The 18,204-nt window shown below is 38.4% G+C and overlaps 2 protein-coding genes across 2 annotated transcripts in view; one reads left to right on the top strand and one right to left on the bottom strand.

Annotated features, from left to right (window-relative positions):
- LOC106088844 (ran GTPase-activating protein) lies at positions 1–2,384 on the top strand. Its single transcript, XM_013254543.2, has 5 exons — positions 1–245; positions 327–1,008; positions 1,139–1,340; positions 1,406–1,885; positions 1,947–2,384. Exons 1-5 carry the CDS (start codon positions 137–139, stop codon positions 2,274–2,276), a joined length of 1,803 nt encoding a protein of 600 aa, XP_013109997.1. The 5' UTR covers positions 1–136; the 3' UTR covers positions 2,277–2,384.
- Positions 2,385–8,018: 5,634 nt separating this feature from the next.
- Positions 8,019–18,204, bottom strand: part of LOC106088848 (uncharacterized) — a 187,330-nt gene continuing 177,144 nt past the window's right edge. Inside the window, exons 4-5 of the mRNA XM_013254547.2 lie at positions 14,183–14,996; positions 8,019–10,857 (exon numbers count right to left, since the gene is read on the bottom strand). Coding sequence (XP_013110001.2) covers positions 8,396–10,857; positions 14,183–14,996 — 3,276 coding nt within the window. The 3' untranslated portion in view covers positions 8,019–8,395. The remainder of the gene's footprint in view (positions 10,858–14,182; positions 14,997–18,204) is intronic.

The following is an 18,204-nucleotide window of genomic DNA, read 5'->3' as shown; positions in this document are numbered from 1 at the left end:
AACGAAAGCGGCTTTTTTGAGGTTATTTTTGCGCAAAGGAGACATTGCAAAAACTTTTGAAACACTTGGCGGTCGTCGTAATTTGCTAAAATTGTTGTTTGTTTCTTTTATAATTACATAAATATTGTTAAAAAATATGGCTGCTACTTTTTCATTTGCTAACATTGCCAAAGAATTGCAGGATGTTAAGGAGGAAGGTGTAACATTTGAAGATAAGCAACTAACTTGGGATACGGCTGAGGATGGTGAGGGCTTCTTTTTCCAACAACCAACAGGAAGCTAATTAACTGTACTCTGTATTTTTGTCTTTATCTTTATATTTGCAGTCAAGGATGTCGTCTCAGCTTTGGAAACACAAAAGGTGGTCCATTATCTAAAATTGGATGGCAATACTTTGGGTATAGATGCGGCTGCAGCCATTGGTAAGGCTTTGGAAAAACATCCAGAATTTCGCAAGGCCTTGTGGAAGAATATGTTTACGCGACGTTTAAAGACTGAAATTCCTCAAGCTTTAAAGCATTTGGGCAGTGGGCTCATGGTAGCGCAGGCTCAGCTCACAGTATTGGATCTTAGCGATAATGCTTTGGGTCCCAATGGCATGGTGGGGCTAGAAGACCTTTTAAGATCCAAAGTCTGCTATACACTGCAAGAGCTACATTTGAACAATTGTGGTTTGGGCATTGGTGGTGGACAAATGTTATCAAAGGCTCTGTTGGACTGTCATCGCACCAGCACGGCGGCTGGTACGCCTTTGAAATTGAAGGTTTTTATAACAGGTCGAAATCGTTTGGAGAATGATGGTGCCAAAGCAATAGCAAAAATATTTTCCACCATTAAGACTTTAGAAGAGATTGCTATGCCACAAAATTCCATCTATCACGATGGGATAGCTGCCTTGGCCGAGGGATTTAAAAAGAATCCCAACTTGAGGGTGTTGAATTTGAATGATAACACAGTGACCAGCAAGGGAGCTCAGCATTTAGCGGAGGCATTTAGTTTTACACCACAGTAAGTTTGAATTTAAATGAGTAACGAAAAAAAAAGGAATAGGAAACAAAGAGTTTAGAGAGTTTATGAAACATTTGGGTTTTATTTTTAGTGTCGGAACATATTGAAAACTTTCTTTTTTAATTTTCAGTCTTCGTGAAATAAATTTCGGTGACTGCTTGCTAAAAACCAATGGAGCCTATCATTTTGCCGAGGCTTTAGAAGAATCTCATCTCGAATTAGAGGTGGTTGATTTAGGCTTCAATGAAATTTGTGCCGATGGTGGTTTGGTCTTGGCCACTGCCATGCATAATAAACCTCATCTTAAAAGACTAAATCTGGATGGCAATCAGGTATATGAAAAAAAGTTATATACAATTGAAAAGAACATAAAAACTTTAATTTTTGCCTTTTATAGTTTGGCTATGAAGGTCGCATGCGTATAAAAGAGGCCATGGAGTCATCCCCTAATCCCAATGCTTTAGATGAAATGGAGGAAGATCAATCTGAAGGTGAACAAGACGAAGATGAGGAGGTTGATGATGACGACGAGGAGGAGGATGAAGACGATGATACTGTTGATGAGGAAATCGATGAAGAGGATGATATTTATGGTGAACATCATAATGATACCACTGAAGAAGCCGATGAAGATGACTATGCAGAAAATGCTGCCGAGGAGACAGCCTACACCACCACACAAGCCTTTACCTCAAAAATGCTAAATGCCAATGAGTCATTTGCCTCCAATAAAAGTGTAACATTTGCCGAGAATACCACCACCATAGCTGGGTCCACAGCAGAAACCTTTTGTCTCAGTCAAAAGCCATGTAGCCTGCAAATGTTTGAATCCCTTATCGAAGCGGACAAGCTGGAAGCCTTTAAAGGTGTTATAGAGGTATGACAAAACTTTTCATTTGCCCTATGGAAACCATGTAATTAAGCTATAATTTTTCCAGCAATTTAATGATGACAACTATTTGCTATTACTCATCTTTACTACCCTAAAATGTGGTCATTTGGCACAATCCTCTCCCGTTGCTCTAGATTTGGCCATGTCTTTGTATAAGGAATGCATTGATTATGCTGTAAAAACCAAACAAGAGCGTAGAGTTCTAAATTATATACTACAACAATTGGGTTTATTGCGCAGCGAGTTGAAATTTCAATCTTTGTATAATATAAAATCATGCCGTTATGCTTTAAGAGAAACCTTGTACAAGAAACCCTTAGCCAGTGAACATATGAAGAATACCTTTAAGGTATTTCTAGATCAATTGGATGTTTAAGTATGTATACTAACACTAGTAAGTAAGCAAACATCTTGTCTCATCATCGACATTCCCCCATCTGCCAAGGTTCATGACTACTACATTTTGATAATTTTTTATTTTGTTCTTCATGTTAATTCATTCTGAATGTCTTTTGTATTTCTATGATGTACTCTTAATTTTATTTATTAAAAGGCAAAATAAAAACAAAGAAAACCAAAAAAAAAACGGAAATAATAGTGCAGCTATTAAGCAGGTTGTCAATACAGAAAATAAAAGTGCTAGATGAAGCAATATTGTAAAGATTTCTGTGAAAAACTTTGCTAAAACGATTTTTTGGGCGTAAAAAATCAAGGTAGTTTTCAAGACCAAAAACGCTGTAACTCCTTAATTTTTTCGAATTTCGAAAATTTTCCAGCATTCCGCAATTCGAAATTCGAAGAAGATTCGAACAATTAACAAAATTACTTAAAATTTCACATTCTATTTTTTTTTGCATTTTTTTAGCAAAGGCTAACCCCTTATGAAAATTTGCAATTTTTGATGCGAAAAAAATTTTCGAGTTGAGTATACAGTATTGAAGATAATGGCAAAAAATTCGGATTAGTGCAACTCCTATGTTTTTTCTTCAAAAAACAAGCTCAAAATCGCATAATTAATATCCGAAAAATGCAAAAAAAATCAAGGTGAGTTTGAAATTGCTGTAGCATCTTTAGTTTTGCGAATTTCAAAATTCTGAGGACACCGTTGGATTCGTGAAGAAAATCTCTTTCCGTAATGGTGCTGGACGAAGCAATACTCTTAAAAACTATACAGTATTGCGTCAAAAACGCATAATTCATATCCAGAAAATACAAAAAAAACAACGTGAGTTTGCAAGTGCTGTAACTTCATTAGTTTTGCAATCTTCACAATTTTTCATACACCGTTGGATTCGTGAGGAAAAACTCTTTCCGTAGAGGTGCTGGATGAAGCAATACTGTAAAGTTTTCTGTGAAAAACATTGCTAAAACCAAATTTTTTTGGGCGTAAAAATTCAAGGTCGTTTTCAAGACCAAAAACGCTGTAACTCCTTAATTTTTTCGAATTTCGAAAATTTTTCACCATTCCGCAATTCAAAATTCGAAGAAGATTCGAACAATTAACAAAATTACTTAAAATTTCACATTTTATTTTTTTTGCATTTTTTTTAGCAAAGGCTAACCCCTTATGAAAATTTGCAATTTTTGATGCGAAAAAATTTTTCGAGTTGAGTATACAGTAATGAAGATTATGGCAAAAAAATCGGATTAGTGCAACTCCTATGTTTTTTCTTCAAAAAACAAGCTCAAAAACGCATAATTAATATCTGAAAAATGCTAAAAAAATCAAGGTGAGTTTGAAATTGTCGTAACATCTTTAGTTTTGCAAATTTCAAAATTCTGAGGACCCCGTTGGATTCGTGAAGAAAATATCTTTCTATAATGGTGCTTAAAAGCGGAAAAATCTTTTGTAATTTTCAAAACTTTGGTTAGCGATATATTTGGATAAGGGTAGTTTTAGTTCCCTTTCTCTTGGGTAATGGTAATTTTAGTACCCATGGGTAAGAGTAGTTTTAGTACCCATTCCCTTGGGTAAGGGAAGTTTTAGTGACCATTCCCTTGGGTAAGTGTAGTTTTAGAACCCTTTCCCTTGAGTAAGAGTAGTTTTAGAACCCTTTCCAATGGGTAATGGTAATTTTAGTACCCTTTCCCTTGGGTAAGGGTAGTTTTAGTACATATTTCATGGGTAAGGGTGCTTTTACTTATGGGTAGCCTCATGGGTAAGGGGCAGTTTCAGTATCCTTTCTCTTGGATAAGAGTAGTTTTAGTACCCTTTCCCTTGGATGAAGGTAGTTTTAGTACCCTTTCCCATGGGTAGGGGTAGTTTTAGTACCCTTTCTCTTGGGTTAGGGTAGTTTTAGTAACCTTTCTCTTGTATTCCCTTAGGGGAAAAGTTTATTACTTTTACTTAAAGCAATAAAACACATGAATATTTCATTTTCTAACATTTGAAACACACCCCTTCGATACACCCATTAAAGATTTGGGCCCCCGTTTTACATGGTCCATATTTGAAAATTGTTTATATTTTGTTTGTTTATATATTTAACTCTCAAATAACTTTTATTAGTATCCCATATTGTCCTCATTTGGGGCGTTATGTTGGGTTGGGGCGACTCCGCGAGAATTGACCCCAAATTTTTATATAATTTTAAAATTCTACTCTCAAAAACCTTTCGCTTGAGTTCCATCTTGTACCGTTCAATTTACATATCATTCTCATGAATAATTTTGGGGTAGGGCGACCCGCCTGAGAATTGATTCCAAACTTTTATGTAAGTTTCATATTCTTCTCTCAAGTACCCTTCGTTAGAATCCCATATTGTCCCGATAGGCCAACACGCCCGTTTGAAGGTGATTTATGGATTTTGGCGGACCCCCTAAGATTTGACCCCAAATTTGTATAGAAGTTCCGTATTCTAGTTAGAATTGACCCCATCGGTCATTTTTGGGCAGTTTTTGGTTCTTTCTCTTCTCTTAAATACCTTTTACTTGATACCCATATTTTCTCATTTCGGTAAACATGTCCGCTTGGGTGGGTTTTGGGGTAGGGTGTCCCCCACGGTTATTTGACCCCAAAGATTTTTACCAATTTTGTGTGTTTTGGTATGTCACCATATGGTGCCATGGGGGAGGATCCGCCACCCTCGCGGATATCACTAAATGAAGTACCATGTTTTCACGGGAGGGTCATACCCTACCATCTGTGAACATTTCAAGAAAATTGGTTCAGCCGTTTTTGGAACTATTCGGAACAAACAAAGCGCAACAAATTCATTTTTATAAAAAAAGATTTTTTAAAATTTTGTAAATTTATCTAATGCGGAAATTTGTTTAATTCGGGCTCATGTTTGGTTTGAAACGGCCAATAAAGATTACATTAAAACAAAAATGATTCTTGCAAGAGTGCTGACTGTTTCGTACTCCTAGACTATCTTGGCCACGTTAACAATGACCTTGATGAGGTGACTTGCACATGCATTGAAGTTATGACACCATCAGATTGTTCCGTGATTGATCACGGTATGGCTTTACTACAATAATCATTTGCCATCCAACATATTTTGTTTGGATGGGATATGTATATCTTCCCGATTTTCCCTTCTCAGGAAGATAGTCTGGAATCTTTAAAGAACAATTTGTGTAGCCTAGATGTCCCATTCGTGTCTTACAATCCCTTTTAGTATTTAGTGCAGTTTTATTCTTGCATATCTGTTTTCCTTTGTGGAATTGATAAGGTCTTCCCGGTATTTTTCCCAGGTTTGGACAAACTTTCCCACTCTCTTTGTTACTGTATGGCTATATGTCTCCATCAGAAGTGGAACCACTGTGCCCAGATTATCCTTAGTATGTGTCCATTATGGCTACACTGCTATCGCTGGCTTTATTTTGCCTGTCTGGAAAATTAGGTTTCCTTAGAAGACCCTGTGGGGAACACAACACAGTTGCCCAACAACAAAATATTTAGTGCACTATCAGTGATTAGTGCAACTCTGATTTTGAGTTCGCGTGTGTGCTATGGTTCTTAACTATAACGCATACACACCACCAAAACTCGTTGACAGATAGTAGACTTCGCGAAAAAAATTGTACTCAGCTGTTTGTTATACACCCAGGTAGGGTTAATACGTCTTGTAAAAACCCACTTAGGGTCATGGCATGGGAAACAATTAGGGATTTTGTTAGTAGATTTAATATTGTTTTTGGCAAACTTTCGAAGGAGTAAAGCTGAAATTTTGCACAAATACTTTTTATAAGTGTAGGTCGGTTGGGATTGTTAATGGGCCAAATCGGTCCATGTTTTGATATAGCAGCCATATAAACCGATCTTGGGTCTTGACTTTTTGAGCCTCTAGAGGGCGCTATTCTCGTCCAATTTGACTGACATTTTGAACGTTTGTTTTGGTATCACTTTCAACAACTGTGCTAATTATGGTTTAAATCGGTTCATAACCTGATATAGCTGCCATATGAACCGATCTGGGATCTTGAACCTCTACGGGGGCGCAGTTATTGTCCAATTTTGCTGAAATTTTGTACAACGGCTTCTCCTGCAATTCATATCCGATTTGGCTTTGCACGTGGTGTTTTAGTATCACTTCCAACAACTGTGCTGAGTTTGATGCAAATCGGTTAATAACTTGGTGTAGCTGCCATATAAACCGATCTTGGATCTTGGGTTCTTGAGCCGCTGGAGGGCGCAATTCTCATTCCGATTTGGCCGAAAATTTTGCATGAGGTATTTTGTTATGACTTCTAATAAATGTGCTAAGTATGGCGCAAATCGGTACATAACCTTCCATGACCTTCAACATACATGTGTAATATGGTCTGAATTGATCTATAGCTTGATACAGCTCCCATATATACCGATCTCCCGATTTTGCTTCTTGAGCCCCTACAAGGCGCAATTCTTATCCGAATGAACTGAAATTTTACCCAATGACTTCTACAATGATCAGCATTCAATTCATTCTTATGGTCCGAATCAGACTATAATTTGATATAGCTCCAATAGCATAAAGTTATTATTCATGATTCTTTGTTTGCCTAAAAAGATATACCGCGCAAAGAACTCGACAAATGCGATCCATGGTGAAGGGTATGTAAGATTCGGCCCGGTCGAACTTAGCACGCTCTTTCTTGTTGTAGCTGATTTTGATGAAGTTTTGATAGACATCTTTATAGGGTATTTACCCGCTAGAAACCCATCTCTAGAAATGAAAAATTGTTCACTTTACTAGATTTTCTCTGGCACTCCCTTGAGCGTTAACTATCTACTAAGAGCATGTCGATTTAACTTAGCCGAAGTTCAGCCATTCGTACCATTAAGATAAAGATCTTAATGGTCTGAGTGTTCAGCATCGCTAGTGGCATAAAAATGAGCACTTGACTATCAAAGTTTAAGGCCGACTATTCTTCTTATATATTGGGTTGCCCAAAAAGTAATTGCGGATTTTTTAAAAGAAAGTAAATGCATTTTTAATAAAACTTAGAATGAACTTTAATCAAATATACTTTTTTACACTTTTTTTCTAAAGCAAGCTAAAAGTAACAGTTGATAACTGACAGAAGAAAGAATGCAATTACAGAGTCACAAGCTGTGAAAAAATTTGTCAACGCCGACTATATGAAAAATCCGCAATTACTTTTTGGGCAACCCAATAACTTAAAATGGTTGTATCTTCTCAAAAATCATCAATTCTTGCTTCCTTTTTGAAGTTAAAATCTGCTCAGGACTTGTCCCACCAAATGCAAATTTGACCATGAGCATTCCGATTCAAGTTTAAGCTCAGTGATAAGGGGCTTCCTTTTTAGAGTCTAGTCCGAACGGCGTGTCTCAGTGTGACACATCTCTGGGGAGAAGTTTTCACCTGGGATAGTACCTCACAAATGTCGCCAGCATTAGAAGGGGATAGCCAGCGCTGAAAAAATTTCTTCTGATGTTCTCGTTAGTATTTGAAACCAGGCGTTCAGGCGGACATGCTAACCTCTGCGCTACGATGGCCTCCTTTATTTTTTTTTTATTACTTTGTCTAAAAACAAAAAAACATATATTTAATTTTCTAACATTTGAAATATTTATTTTTGATTTTTATTTAAAAATTTTTAAAATTTTTTAAATTTATCTAAAGCTAAAATTAATTTAAATTAAAATAAAATTTAAAGATGTATTTTTTTCGAGTGTATACAATATGGTATAGAAAGACCTATATATGAGGATAAATGTATGTATATAAAGTTAGGCATATATCTTAGAAACTAAAAACACAATATTTTAGAAATACTAGGAAGATTTATGGGTGGGGTGGGGGTTTTAGTTCTTAATGAAATTGCTCAATGATTGCCATCTTAAAAAAGAAAATTTTTTTTAAAACAAATAACTACAAATTATAGTTAGGGAATAAAAATAAAAATTACAAAACAAAAAATTTAAAATTTAAGAGAAATTCATAATTCAGTTTTACAAAAGGAATATTTAATTTTTTTCTTCTCACAAATTTAAAAAAAGTTTGCAACTTTTCTAATCTTCATTAGAGGTTTCTTTCTCTCTTATCACACAAAAGGTCCGGCAAAATAGATTTTTCTTTTGGAGGCATTCAAAGAAGACTTGCCGCCATTCACCATGGTCGTGTTTTCTATGAATTTTTCAAAATTGGCCAAATTCTTTTTGATTTTCTTGGCCTTGGCATGATTATTGGCCACTAGAATGCAATTGATGGCCTCATTGGGTTGCTGGTTCGAGCGTTCTTTGTGAGCCCTATCACCATCTTCCAGATCATCCCTCTCATCATCAGAGTACTCCTCATCCAAATTGTATTCATCGGCAGTGTTGATTAAACTCTCGCCATCCTCTTTGATATCGGCCAATAGGGAATTGGTCATAACACCATTGCCTAGCATATCCGAGACCTTGGGCCCATGATCTCCGGGTGTAGAATTTTTACCATATTCCACATCTAAATTGTACCAGTCAAATTCAGCCTGTAAAGGCAGACTGTTAAGGGATTCATTGGCCTCCAAAGAGGCGGAGGCGGAGGCAGAAGATTTGGAGCCGCTTTTGTTATTATTAACGCTATTGGGAGTGGGTGGTGTAACCGGTGAGTTGGGCAAACTCAAGCGTTTATTGATCTCTTGCAGAATATTTGGCATATGTTTACGCTTATATTGCGGCTGTTGGTAATTGTTAGGACTTCCCGAGGCTGTTAGCTGTCTCAGCACTGGCGAGTTTTCCATTTTGGGACTGGCCATATAGCCATTCTGGCAACCATTCAATGAGGACAAATTCAATTTCAAGGCCGAGCGGTCGGGCTTTTGTTTAGCCCCGGGTGATGCTAAGGCCATTATGCCTACGGGCTGCTTTTTGGAAACTGCCTCCTGCTTGGGAGTCATAACCAAATATTCGTTTTGCTTTAGGGCAGATTTTGGTGCTATAATGGCAGCCACATTAGGTAACTTTGGTATATCAGCGAAAATCTCTTCAATTTCTTCAGTCTTTTGGGAATTGGCCTCGGAAACCACAGTGGCCGCATCCAAATCATTGTCATTTTCCACCACCGATTCCAAATCGCGTTCTGACAAAGGAGCTCGATGTATATCGGCACGTATCTGAACACTGGTAATGCCCACATTGACCTCGGATATGGAGCAATAGTCGGGCTCCACCAAAACCTCACCCTCATGAGACTCAATTAGCTCATCATGAGTCTCCTCATCCAATTGTTGCAAGGATTTCTTAAATTTCAATAAATTTGCAGGTTTGGGGGGCAAAGCTGGGGGCAGTTTACTGGCCTTAACTGCCTCGCTTACAGTGCTTTTATCGCAACCGTTTTGGCCATTTGGGGTCATAGCTGTGGTCGATTCCATGTCCACATACAAATTGGAGGAATTCATTTCTGAGCCTATGGGCTCATATTCATTGCTGTAAATACTTTCGTAATTGAAGATTTCCAAACGCTCTGTTTCCACCTCCTCCTCTTTGTCCATCAGGGCCGGTGAATGGCTGATGTAGGAGGAGCTCACTGAGCTCATTTGATAATTTGAGATCACATTGGCCATTGCTTCGTGGGCCTCTTGCTCATCCTCGTCTTCGGTCTCATCGTTGCGCGGCACATGTACCATGCTATTTTTGGTGGAGAAATGTACACGTTTGCGGGTCAAAGTACCATTGCCTGAATTGGGGGCAGCACCATCGCTAGCACGGCTATTGTTACGCTGATTGTTTCTACGATCGCTTAAAGAACTACGTCTAGGTAAAGTTGTTGTCGTCGTCGTTGTTGTTGTTGATGTCGTTAAAGAATTTTTGGGTGTCTGAGATCTATCCTCCATGCCTTCCATGGATTGTTGTAATAGTATTTGATTGACACATTCCAGCACTGGATTTACTGCACCCTGGCCATAGCATTTAGAGGCATTTGCAGCCCCTGGCGTAATGGTCTCTTCCTGATCGGAAGCACTGGCATACCAATCATCGGTGGATGTTTCATAGATTTGTTTGGGTGAAGCCTCCGAGAAAGCTTCCAAAGCTCTACCTCTAACAATTTTCAATTTTCCCATTACTACATCCTCCTCTTCAAAATCCTCATCTTGTGTGGGTGAGAATATGCCATCATCCTCCTCCAAGGCATTACTCAGATCACTGGATTTGCTTGAAGAACTTTTGGAACTTTTCGTGCTGGCCCTTGAATTGGAACGCGTCACCGATGACGACGATGTATCCAGGCCGCTGTGTTCCTCGGAGTCACGTTCGCTCTCACATTTGACACCATGCATGCGTTCTATGGTTCTTGAGTAGATATTCTCTCGCGAATCATCGTGACTCAGGGTGCTTGGATATTCTTCGGAATTGTTGTCGGCTTCCAGGGAGGGATCATCAATGTTCATGGCACGCGAACGCATGTAATCGCGAAATGTGCCCGAGGTTCGTTTGCTGGTATAGCGTACACTGCGTCTAGCTCCAAAGAATGATGAGGAGACGGTGTCATCACTCGAAGAGCCATGTTCAGTTGTGGGATCATCTGGAAAGGAAGAGAGAGAGAGGGAGAGAAGAAGAAAATTAGGATTGTCAACAACAAAACAAGAACATGTTTGGTAACTCCTTGCAACAAAAGAGTGATTGGTAACGAAAAAGGGAAAATCATGATTGGCAATTCTTTGAAAGAGTAACGGGAGAAAGTTAAATACACATGTAAATGCTAAAATCAGAGAGAGAAGCCGAGTCGAAGCCGGCCAGCGGCCTGCCGCCTCCTTTTTCGTTGACTTATATTTAGCCGCCGATATTTGCAAAAAATCCGCTGAGCCAAAATAATAATATTAAAATCAAAATATGTCTCTCCCATGGCATAATTGCAAGGTAGTGTACCGTTAACAGCTGAGTACAATTCTTTTCGCACTATTTGTCAACGAGTTTTGGTTGTGTGTGTGTGTGTATTATAGTTAAAGCATTAGCGTGGATAAAGTGCAAGCTCAGGATGAATTTGTATACACAACCGAGTGCTGTGACACATAGAACCAAAAGGAGTACTGATTGCTGGTCCGTTCTTCACAAAACAATAAATGAGACTTTGTACTCGAATTTGTGCCGCCAATGTTGTGCCCAGGCTGGGGGAACTCTGCATGCTAAATCTGGTCAAGTGGGGACACATTTTAATTTTGAATACAATAGGCACTTAATAAAGTTTGGTAATGGTAGTAGACTATCAAGCGAAATGAAGCCTCACGGTTGATATTCCCAAAGTCGGGGACTGGACATAGTTTTGTTCTTGAATGAATATAGCATAAGAAATGAAAAAAAGGAAATCTTAGATAAGGTTAGGTTTCAGTGGCAGTCTGCCATCAGACTCACTTAAAAATTTTCTTCCATTGTGATACCAAAGGAACAGGAAAAGGAAGATGCCGTCTAGTTTCTTCTTTCTAGTTCTTAGGTTAGATAGGGCTTAAGTGGCAGTCTGCCATCAGACTCACTCAGACATTTTCGTCCAATGTGATACCACAGGAACAGGAGAAGGAAGATGCCTTCTAGTTTCTACCGTTGAAACATCCAGATAGCTTTAAAAATCCCCTACATTAGAACCTAAAGTGGAGAACCTTCTGACTGCCAGTACGGGCCACATACACAGCAAATGTTCTATACTCTTCTTCTTCGAAGTCCTCACAAAAGTCGAAGTCTGCCAGCATATTTTCCGATCAGACAATAAACTGTCATGACGGACATGTTGGGGAAGGGGCGGTGCCCCAAATACATGGTCCCACATTTGGATATCAGATTCGTATTCTACTCTCGAATTCCTTTATTTGCGCCCCATATTGCGATGGTGAGTAAATAATTGCTGTTTTAGGGAAGGGGTAGACCCGAATGTGGGTATAAATTTCGTGATCAACTCCACAATACCTTTCATTTGAGCCCCACATTGACATGGTCTCTAAATATTGGGTTGCCCAAAAAGTAATTGCGGATTTTTTTAAAAGAAAGTAAATGCATTTTTAATAAAACTTAGAATGAACTTTAATCATATATACTTTTATACTTTTTTTCCAAAGCAAGCTAAAAATAACAGCTGATAATTGACAGAAGAAAGAATGCAATTACAGAGTCACAAGCTGTGAAAAAATTTGTCAACGCCGACTATATGAAAAATCCGCACTTACTTTTTGGGCAACCCAATATGACCGATTTAGGGGTGTTTTCGGGAGTGGGGTGTTCCCCGAAACACTTAGCTCCGAAAATATATCAGGATCGTGCTCTACTCTCAAATATCATTTATATGAACCCCATATTGTTGCAATCTCATGGCAGCCGGTTGTACGTACCGGATTGACCTGAAGAAATCCTTCATCGGGCTGCAGCCTCGGTGTACAAAACACTTTTACAATAACAACAATAACGGACACTGACTGAGATGTCTGTTCTAACCTAAGCCACCTGATTTTGGAAAGCTCACAACCCCTCGCTCACAAGACTTTGCGCTTTAGTTGAGGAAACTCACTATTCTAAAGAAAGACTGGTACTTTCATATTTACATTTTGAATGGATCGATATAAAGGAACGAAAAAGGGATGGTTTCGCCATACCTAGCAAATATCCTATTTCCGGTGAGAATTTTTAATGTACATTTCTAAGACTTAGTATTATTTATTTTTACATATTATATGGTGTTAAAACCGTAAACTTAGCAGATGGCTCCAAGATAATACCTGGGATGGGGCATAGTTTTATTCCATTAGAGTATGGCAGAACTCATAGCCTGGAATCCTAGAAAATTTAAATAATTTACAGTGTGTTTTAAGCAGATACAACCATTTTAAGTTATTCAGAGAATTTTTAAGACTGGTAGTCAAATTTTAAGTTGTAAGATGGGTAGTTCGAGTTTGCACCTACAAACTTCGATTTTAGTTGCCCCGTGTCCACAGCCATTCAAGCGAATCTGTCACGAATTAATGGACCTACCGTCTCAATCCGACCATTGGTAAAACTCTTTTTGTGGAGTAAGGCTTTGGCTATGGTTTCAACCCAATTTCCAATTAAATCCGGGGAATCCGGTTCTATGAAAAAAAAATTTGTCCGAATTTTAAAGATTCGAGCAAACTTAATTTAAAGATGATACATTTTTTAAGTTAACATTTCCCTTGGTTAAAGATATTTTTCTTGTTTTTAGGGATTTTTTTTTAAATTTTATGTTAGTAGAAACTTTATTATGCCTCTTGTTATTAAAGACAAAAGTCTAAAATGAAGGTCAAAATATCGTTGAAAGTTAGGAAATTGACCTTGGGACAAGAAAACAGTGAACCGTAGTGAAAGACGCCAAATAGCCTAACAAATAGCAGCGTGTTTAGATGTTTCGTTTTTTTAGGCTAAGAAGCTAAGTTTATCTATAAAGTAAAATAAGAATCAATCAGCGAACAAAATTTGAAACGGATGATCATGTCCGCTAGTAAATTAAATTTAAATATAACATCTTTATTTCATTAGTTTTAGTTCTTGGGCTCGTTTTCATTACCAAAATCCTATGAAAAGGGAAAAATCTTAAATTTTGGGATAACTTTTTTTCAGTGAACTTCCCTATGTGCCCTGGGAAGTCAGTTCTAGTCAGTCTAATGGAAAGTTTCCCTTTGGCGTGTTGTCTACATGTTGAACTGAAAACTGATACAGAGTTAATGCTCGGAGTGAGCCTGTATTCTTTACCGAGTACCGTGGTCCACTGGAAAAAATGAGTTCTGGGAGATGACCAAGTGCGTCATAATTTTGAAATGTCTGTGATCGCTCAATTCGGCGTGGTTCACCACAGCTGGCTCTTTAATTCTAAGGGCTATCATTTCTTTACTCGCCTCTTTTGCCAAACTTACCAATATTTCTATTGCCACCGACATCCTTCAGGATACCACCGCTAACGTTACCGCCAGCACCTGCCATGGTCAATGTGGTCTGTGTACAGTTCTCTTGCACCTCAATATCATAGAATTGCCTACGGCAATTAATGCATTGCAGGGCTTCCAAAACAAGACAGTCTTCCAGTAGGTCCTTAGCATCTGCTTCATTCTCTGCCTCATCATCCTCCACCACACCCTCGTCGCGGGTACATGCGCTGGCCTCCTCCTGCAGGCGGCACATTTTCTTACGCAGGGCACGATTTTGTCTTACCAAACGGCATATTTCCACATCCTTATCCTGCAGGCGTTGGTTAAACGATTTCATGTCATTCTTCAGTTTTGATTCGAAGCATAGCAAAGATTTGACCACACAGGCCAATTCTTCGGAACGTCTACGTTTCTCTTTGGCTAGTTCACGTTGCAACAGCTTATTTTGTTGTTCATAGGCGGTCAACATTTGCAATAGCTTGCGTCGCTGTGCCTTATCCTGTGCGGAGGCGGGAGTTCCAGAGGTGGAGGAGTTTGGTGTTAGGGTTGAGGTCGTTGGTGTTGAAGGCTCTGTGGCCGATTTGGATTTTTGTGGAGATTTTGGTGAGTTTGATGAGAGGTTGAGTAGCTGGGAGAGAGGAGTTTTGGGGGGTTGTGGTGTCATGGCTCCTTTTTTACGCTCTCTCTTGGAAAGGCAATCACCTGATGAGGAGTTTGAGGAAGACGATCTATGCAGGTCGATTACCTTGAAACTGGGTATCAGAGAGGTTGTTAGATTCAGGGTCACAGAGTGATCAGTTATCTAGAAAGAAACAGAATTATACAAAAAAAAAATTATTATTATTATCACTTTTATTAAATAAACTGTAGCTACCCTCATTTTTGATAAATATCGTTTAAAAATAGTCTTTTTAGATATCTTGCGTTTCGTTCCTTTTTCACTGGCGCTGCCTTTTGTACTGAATTGCTAAATTGGCAAGGTGTTGTGAAAAACCAACGAACTCGTCGTCATCAGCACCACCACCATGAGCTTATCAATGGTCTATACAACCCCTTTTGATGTTTTTTTTTTTGTTTTTCAACGTTTTGTCACCCAGCTAAAGTGCTATACGCGAATTGCAAGAGAGTGATATGGTAGGTGGTTTCCTCACTGCATTTAGTTCAATATATTGTTTTTGTTAGTTCTTGCCAATTTTATTCATACCATGTTTGTTACAACCATATTGGTGTTTATACCACACAGACTTCATGGAAGCAGGAATGAATGTTCTTTTTATGGCGGGAGTTTATTTGAAGATTGATAATGAAAACCCCCCTGAAAGTTTGTTATATGATTAACTATACTTAATTTGTTTACTGCAAAAACTAATACCATAAGGAAGCAAGAAGAGCGGAGGTTTTTGTTTTGCTAAGGGAAGAATGGGATACTATAATGGGGTGGTGGCAAAACCAATTTTCTGCTAGGTGAAATTTGTGGCACGTGCTATGGTTTGCCCAAAAAGTAATTGCAGATTTATCATATAGTCGGCGTTGACAAATTTTTTCATAGCTTGGGATTCTGTAATTGCATTCTTTCTTCTGTCAGTTATCAGCTGTTACTTTTAGCTTGCTTTAGAAAAAAAGTGTAAAAAAAGAATATTTGATTAAAGTTCATTCTAAGTTTTATTAAAAATGCATTTACTTTCTTTTAAAAAATCCGCAATTACTTTTTGGGCAACCAATATTAATAATAAATATTATAAATTACTATACAAATTTTTTGGAAGGTTTACTCTAAAGTTGGGTAATCTTTCGGTCAATATTTTTTCCTATATACCTGCTTGACTTGATGTTGAGATTCCAAATGGAAAAACTATTTTTAGCGCTTCCTAAGAAGATACAACCATTTTAAGTTATTTGGAAGATTTTTGACACTACTAGGCAATTATTAATCCACTAGCCGACATAAAAATTCAATTGAAAAAATTATTTGGAACGGTTTTAAAGGGGATACAACTATTTTAAGTTATTTAAAAGGATTTTTAAGATTGGTAGTTAAGTCATAAGTGTCTACTCATAAAATACTCTATTAACTCAGCCCGAAGGTCTGGGACAATGGTTGTTGCCTGGCTATTAGGAGTAACCCCTTCTAGGGGGGTAACTTAGTGGCTTTGGTTTAAGCTGATATCAAAGCTATCTAAGGATAATTAAACTTTAGGTTTGTCCAGCGGGCCCAAGATTAAGTCATGGACGGCGGAAAGTTCTTTGCCTTAATAATCATGAAGTCAAAGCCTTGCATTTTTATTATAACAAATTTTGCGCAGTTGGGTTGACTTAAAGTTAAGATGGTTAGGTTAGGTAAGGTTAAAGTTGCAGTCTGCCATCATACTCACTTAGACGTTTTCGTCCATTGTGATACCACAGGAACAGAAGAGGGAAGATGCCTTCTAGTTCCTACCGTTGAACTATCCAAATCGCTTTAAAAAGCCCAATAACTTGCGAATGTTCACATCAGCTAAATCAGATAGGTTCTCAAAGAAATGAGAACCTAAAGTAGAACTCCTTCTGACTGCTAGTGCGGGACACACACACAGAAGGTGTTCTATAGTCTTTGATGTCCTTACAGCTTCTGCAAAAGTCGTTGCTGACAACTTTCAGTCTATCAGCATGTTTTCCGATTAGACAGTTACCTGTGATGATGGACACAATGACTAAAACATCTGTTCTAGCCAATGACAGGACCTGGTCCTGAAAACTTAGCTTACATGTCGCTAGAGGCATATCCACAGATTCCAGTATCCCTGGAATGTGGAGGGTAGTTCCATTTTTTCCGATTAGACAGTGACCTGTGATGACGGACACAATGACTGAGACATCTGTTCTGGCCAATGACAGCAAAGCGGCAGACCTCTTCGAACCCAGATTAGGCCATATAGTTTTGGAATGCTCACAGCCCCCTCTTTGTGACCATCTATCATTCGTTGTCCTTTGGAACTGGTCCTGAAAACTTAGCTTACATGTCGCTAGAGGCATACCCACAGATTCCAGTATCCCTGGAATGTGCAGGGTAGTTCCTAGTCTCGCGAGCTCGCAATTCCCTGGGATATCTCTGTGGCCCGGCACCCAGAAAAGGTGAATTTGAACTTTTCAGCCATCTCGTTAAGAGATCTTCGACAGTCGAGGGCGGTTTTCGTGTTCAGAATAAATTCTCCAGGGATTTAATGATCTGAGAAGATATTTATGCAAATCGTCGTAATGACATAATATCTTAGCCATTCCACCACTATCTTAATTGCAAGGATCTCTGCTTGATACACACTGCAGTGGTCGGGTAACCTTTTCGATATGACCAGTTCTTGATCTTAATGACCGATATGACCAGTTCTTGATCTTAAGAATCAATCCTACCTGGTCGTTTAGTTAAGATATCGAGAGGAAAATTTATTTGGAACACTTTTTAAGAAGATGCTATCATTTTAAGTTATTCAGTTGGATGTTGATGAAGAAGGACATACACGTACTGTATATGTGTATTGTATTGGCAAGCAGAAGTAGTTCCACTTAAGTTAAGGAAGGAACTAGAAATAATCTCCTTTTCCGTTCCTGTGGTTTCACATAGAACGAAAATGTCTAAGTGGGACTGATTACAGACTGCCATTAAAACTTAAATTAATCCAGCCACAGAAGTGGAATGTACCAACCCATTCATTTAAACCTGTGCCGGGCATTCGTCCCAACTGAATTATCAGATGTGGATACTTGTCGCGACAAAGTCGTTTGTCACGAATCCAAATCGCAAATTGCAAAATACGAAGCAGATCTCGGTCAAAATTGCTCAAAAAAAAAAAAAAAAAAAATCAAGTCGAAAATCTTCGAAACCAATGGAGATATTGTAGATGTCAGACTTCTTTTGTAGGGATTTTGGAGCACTATCTAGTAAAAAAGAATTTCGAAATCAGACCATAAATGAAGATTTGGCAGCTCGAACAATTTTTATACCCACCACTATAGGTTGAGGAATACTAATTTAG

The sequence above is a fragment of the Stomoxys calcitrans genome, chromosome 3 (assembly GCF_963082655.1).
Source record: "Stomoxys calcitrans chromosome 3, idStoCalc2.1, whole genome shotgun sequence".
Taxonomy (NCBI): Eukaryota; Metazoa; Arthropoda; class Insecta; order Diptera; family Muscidae; genus Stomoxys; species Stomoxys calcitrans.
Note: the sequence above shows the minus strand (reverse complement) of the source record. Positions and strands in the feature narration are given on the sequence as shown.

What these genes read in the sequence shown, in the direction of transcription:
- LOC106088844 (XM_013254543.2), top strand. Translation starts at nt 137, where the DNA reads ATGGCTGCTACTTTTTCATTTGCTAACATTGCCAAAGAATTGCAGGAT. An exon ending in TAAATCTGGATGGCAATCAG is followed by an intron (nt 1,341 to 1,405) that starts GTATATGAAAAA and finishes TGCCTTTTATAG; the next exon opens with TTTGGCTATGAAGGTCGCAT. An exon ending in CCTTTAAAGGTGTTATAGAG is followed by an intron (nt 1,886 to 1,946) that starts GTATGACAAAAC and finishes TAATTTTTCCAG; the next exon opens with CAATTTAATGATGACAACTA.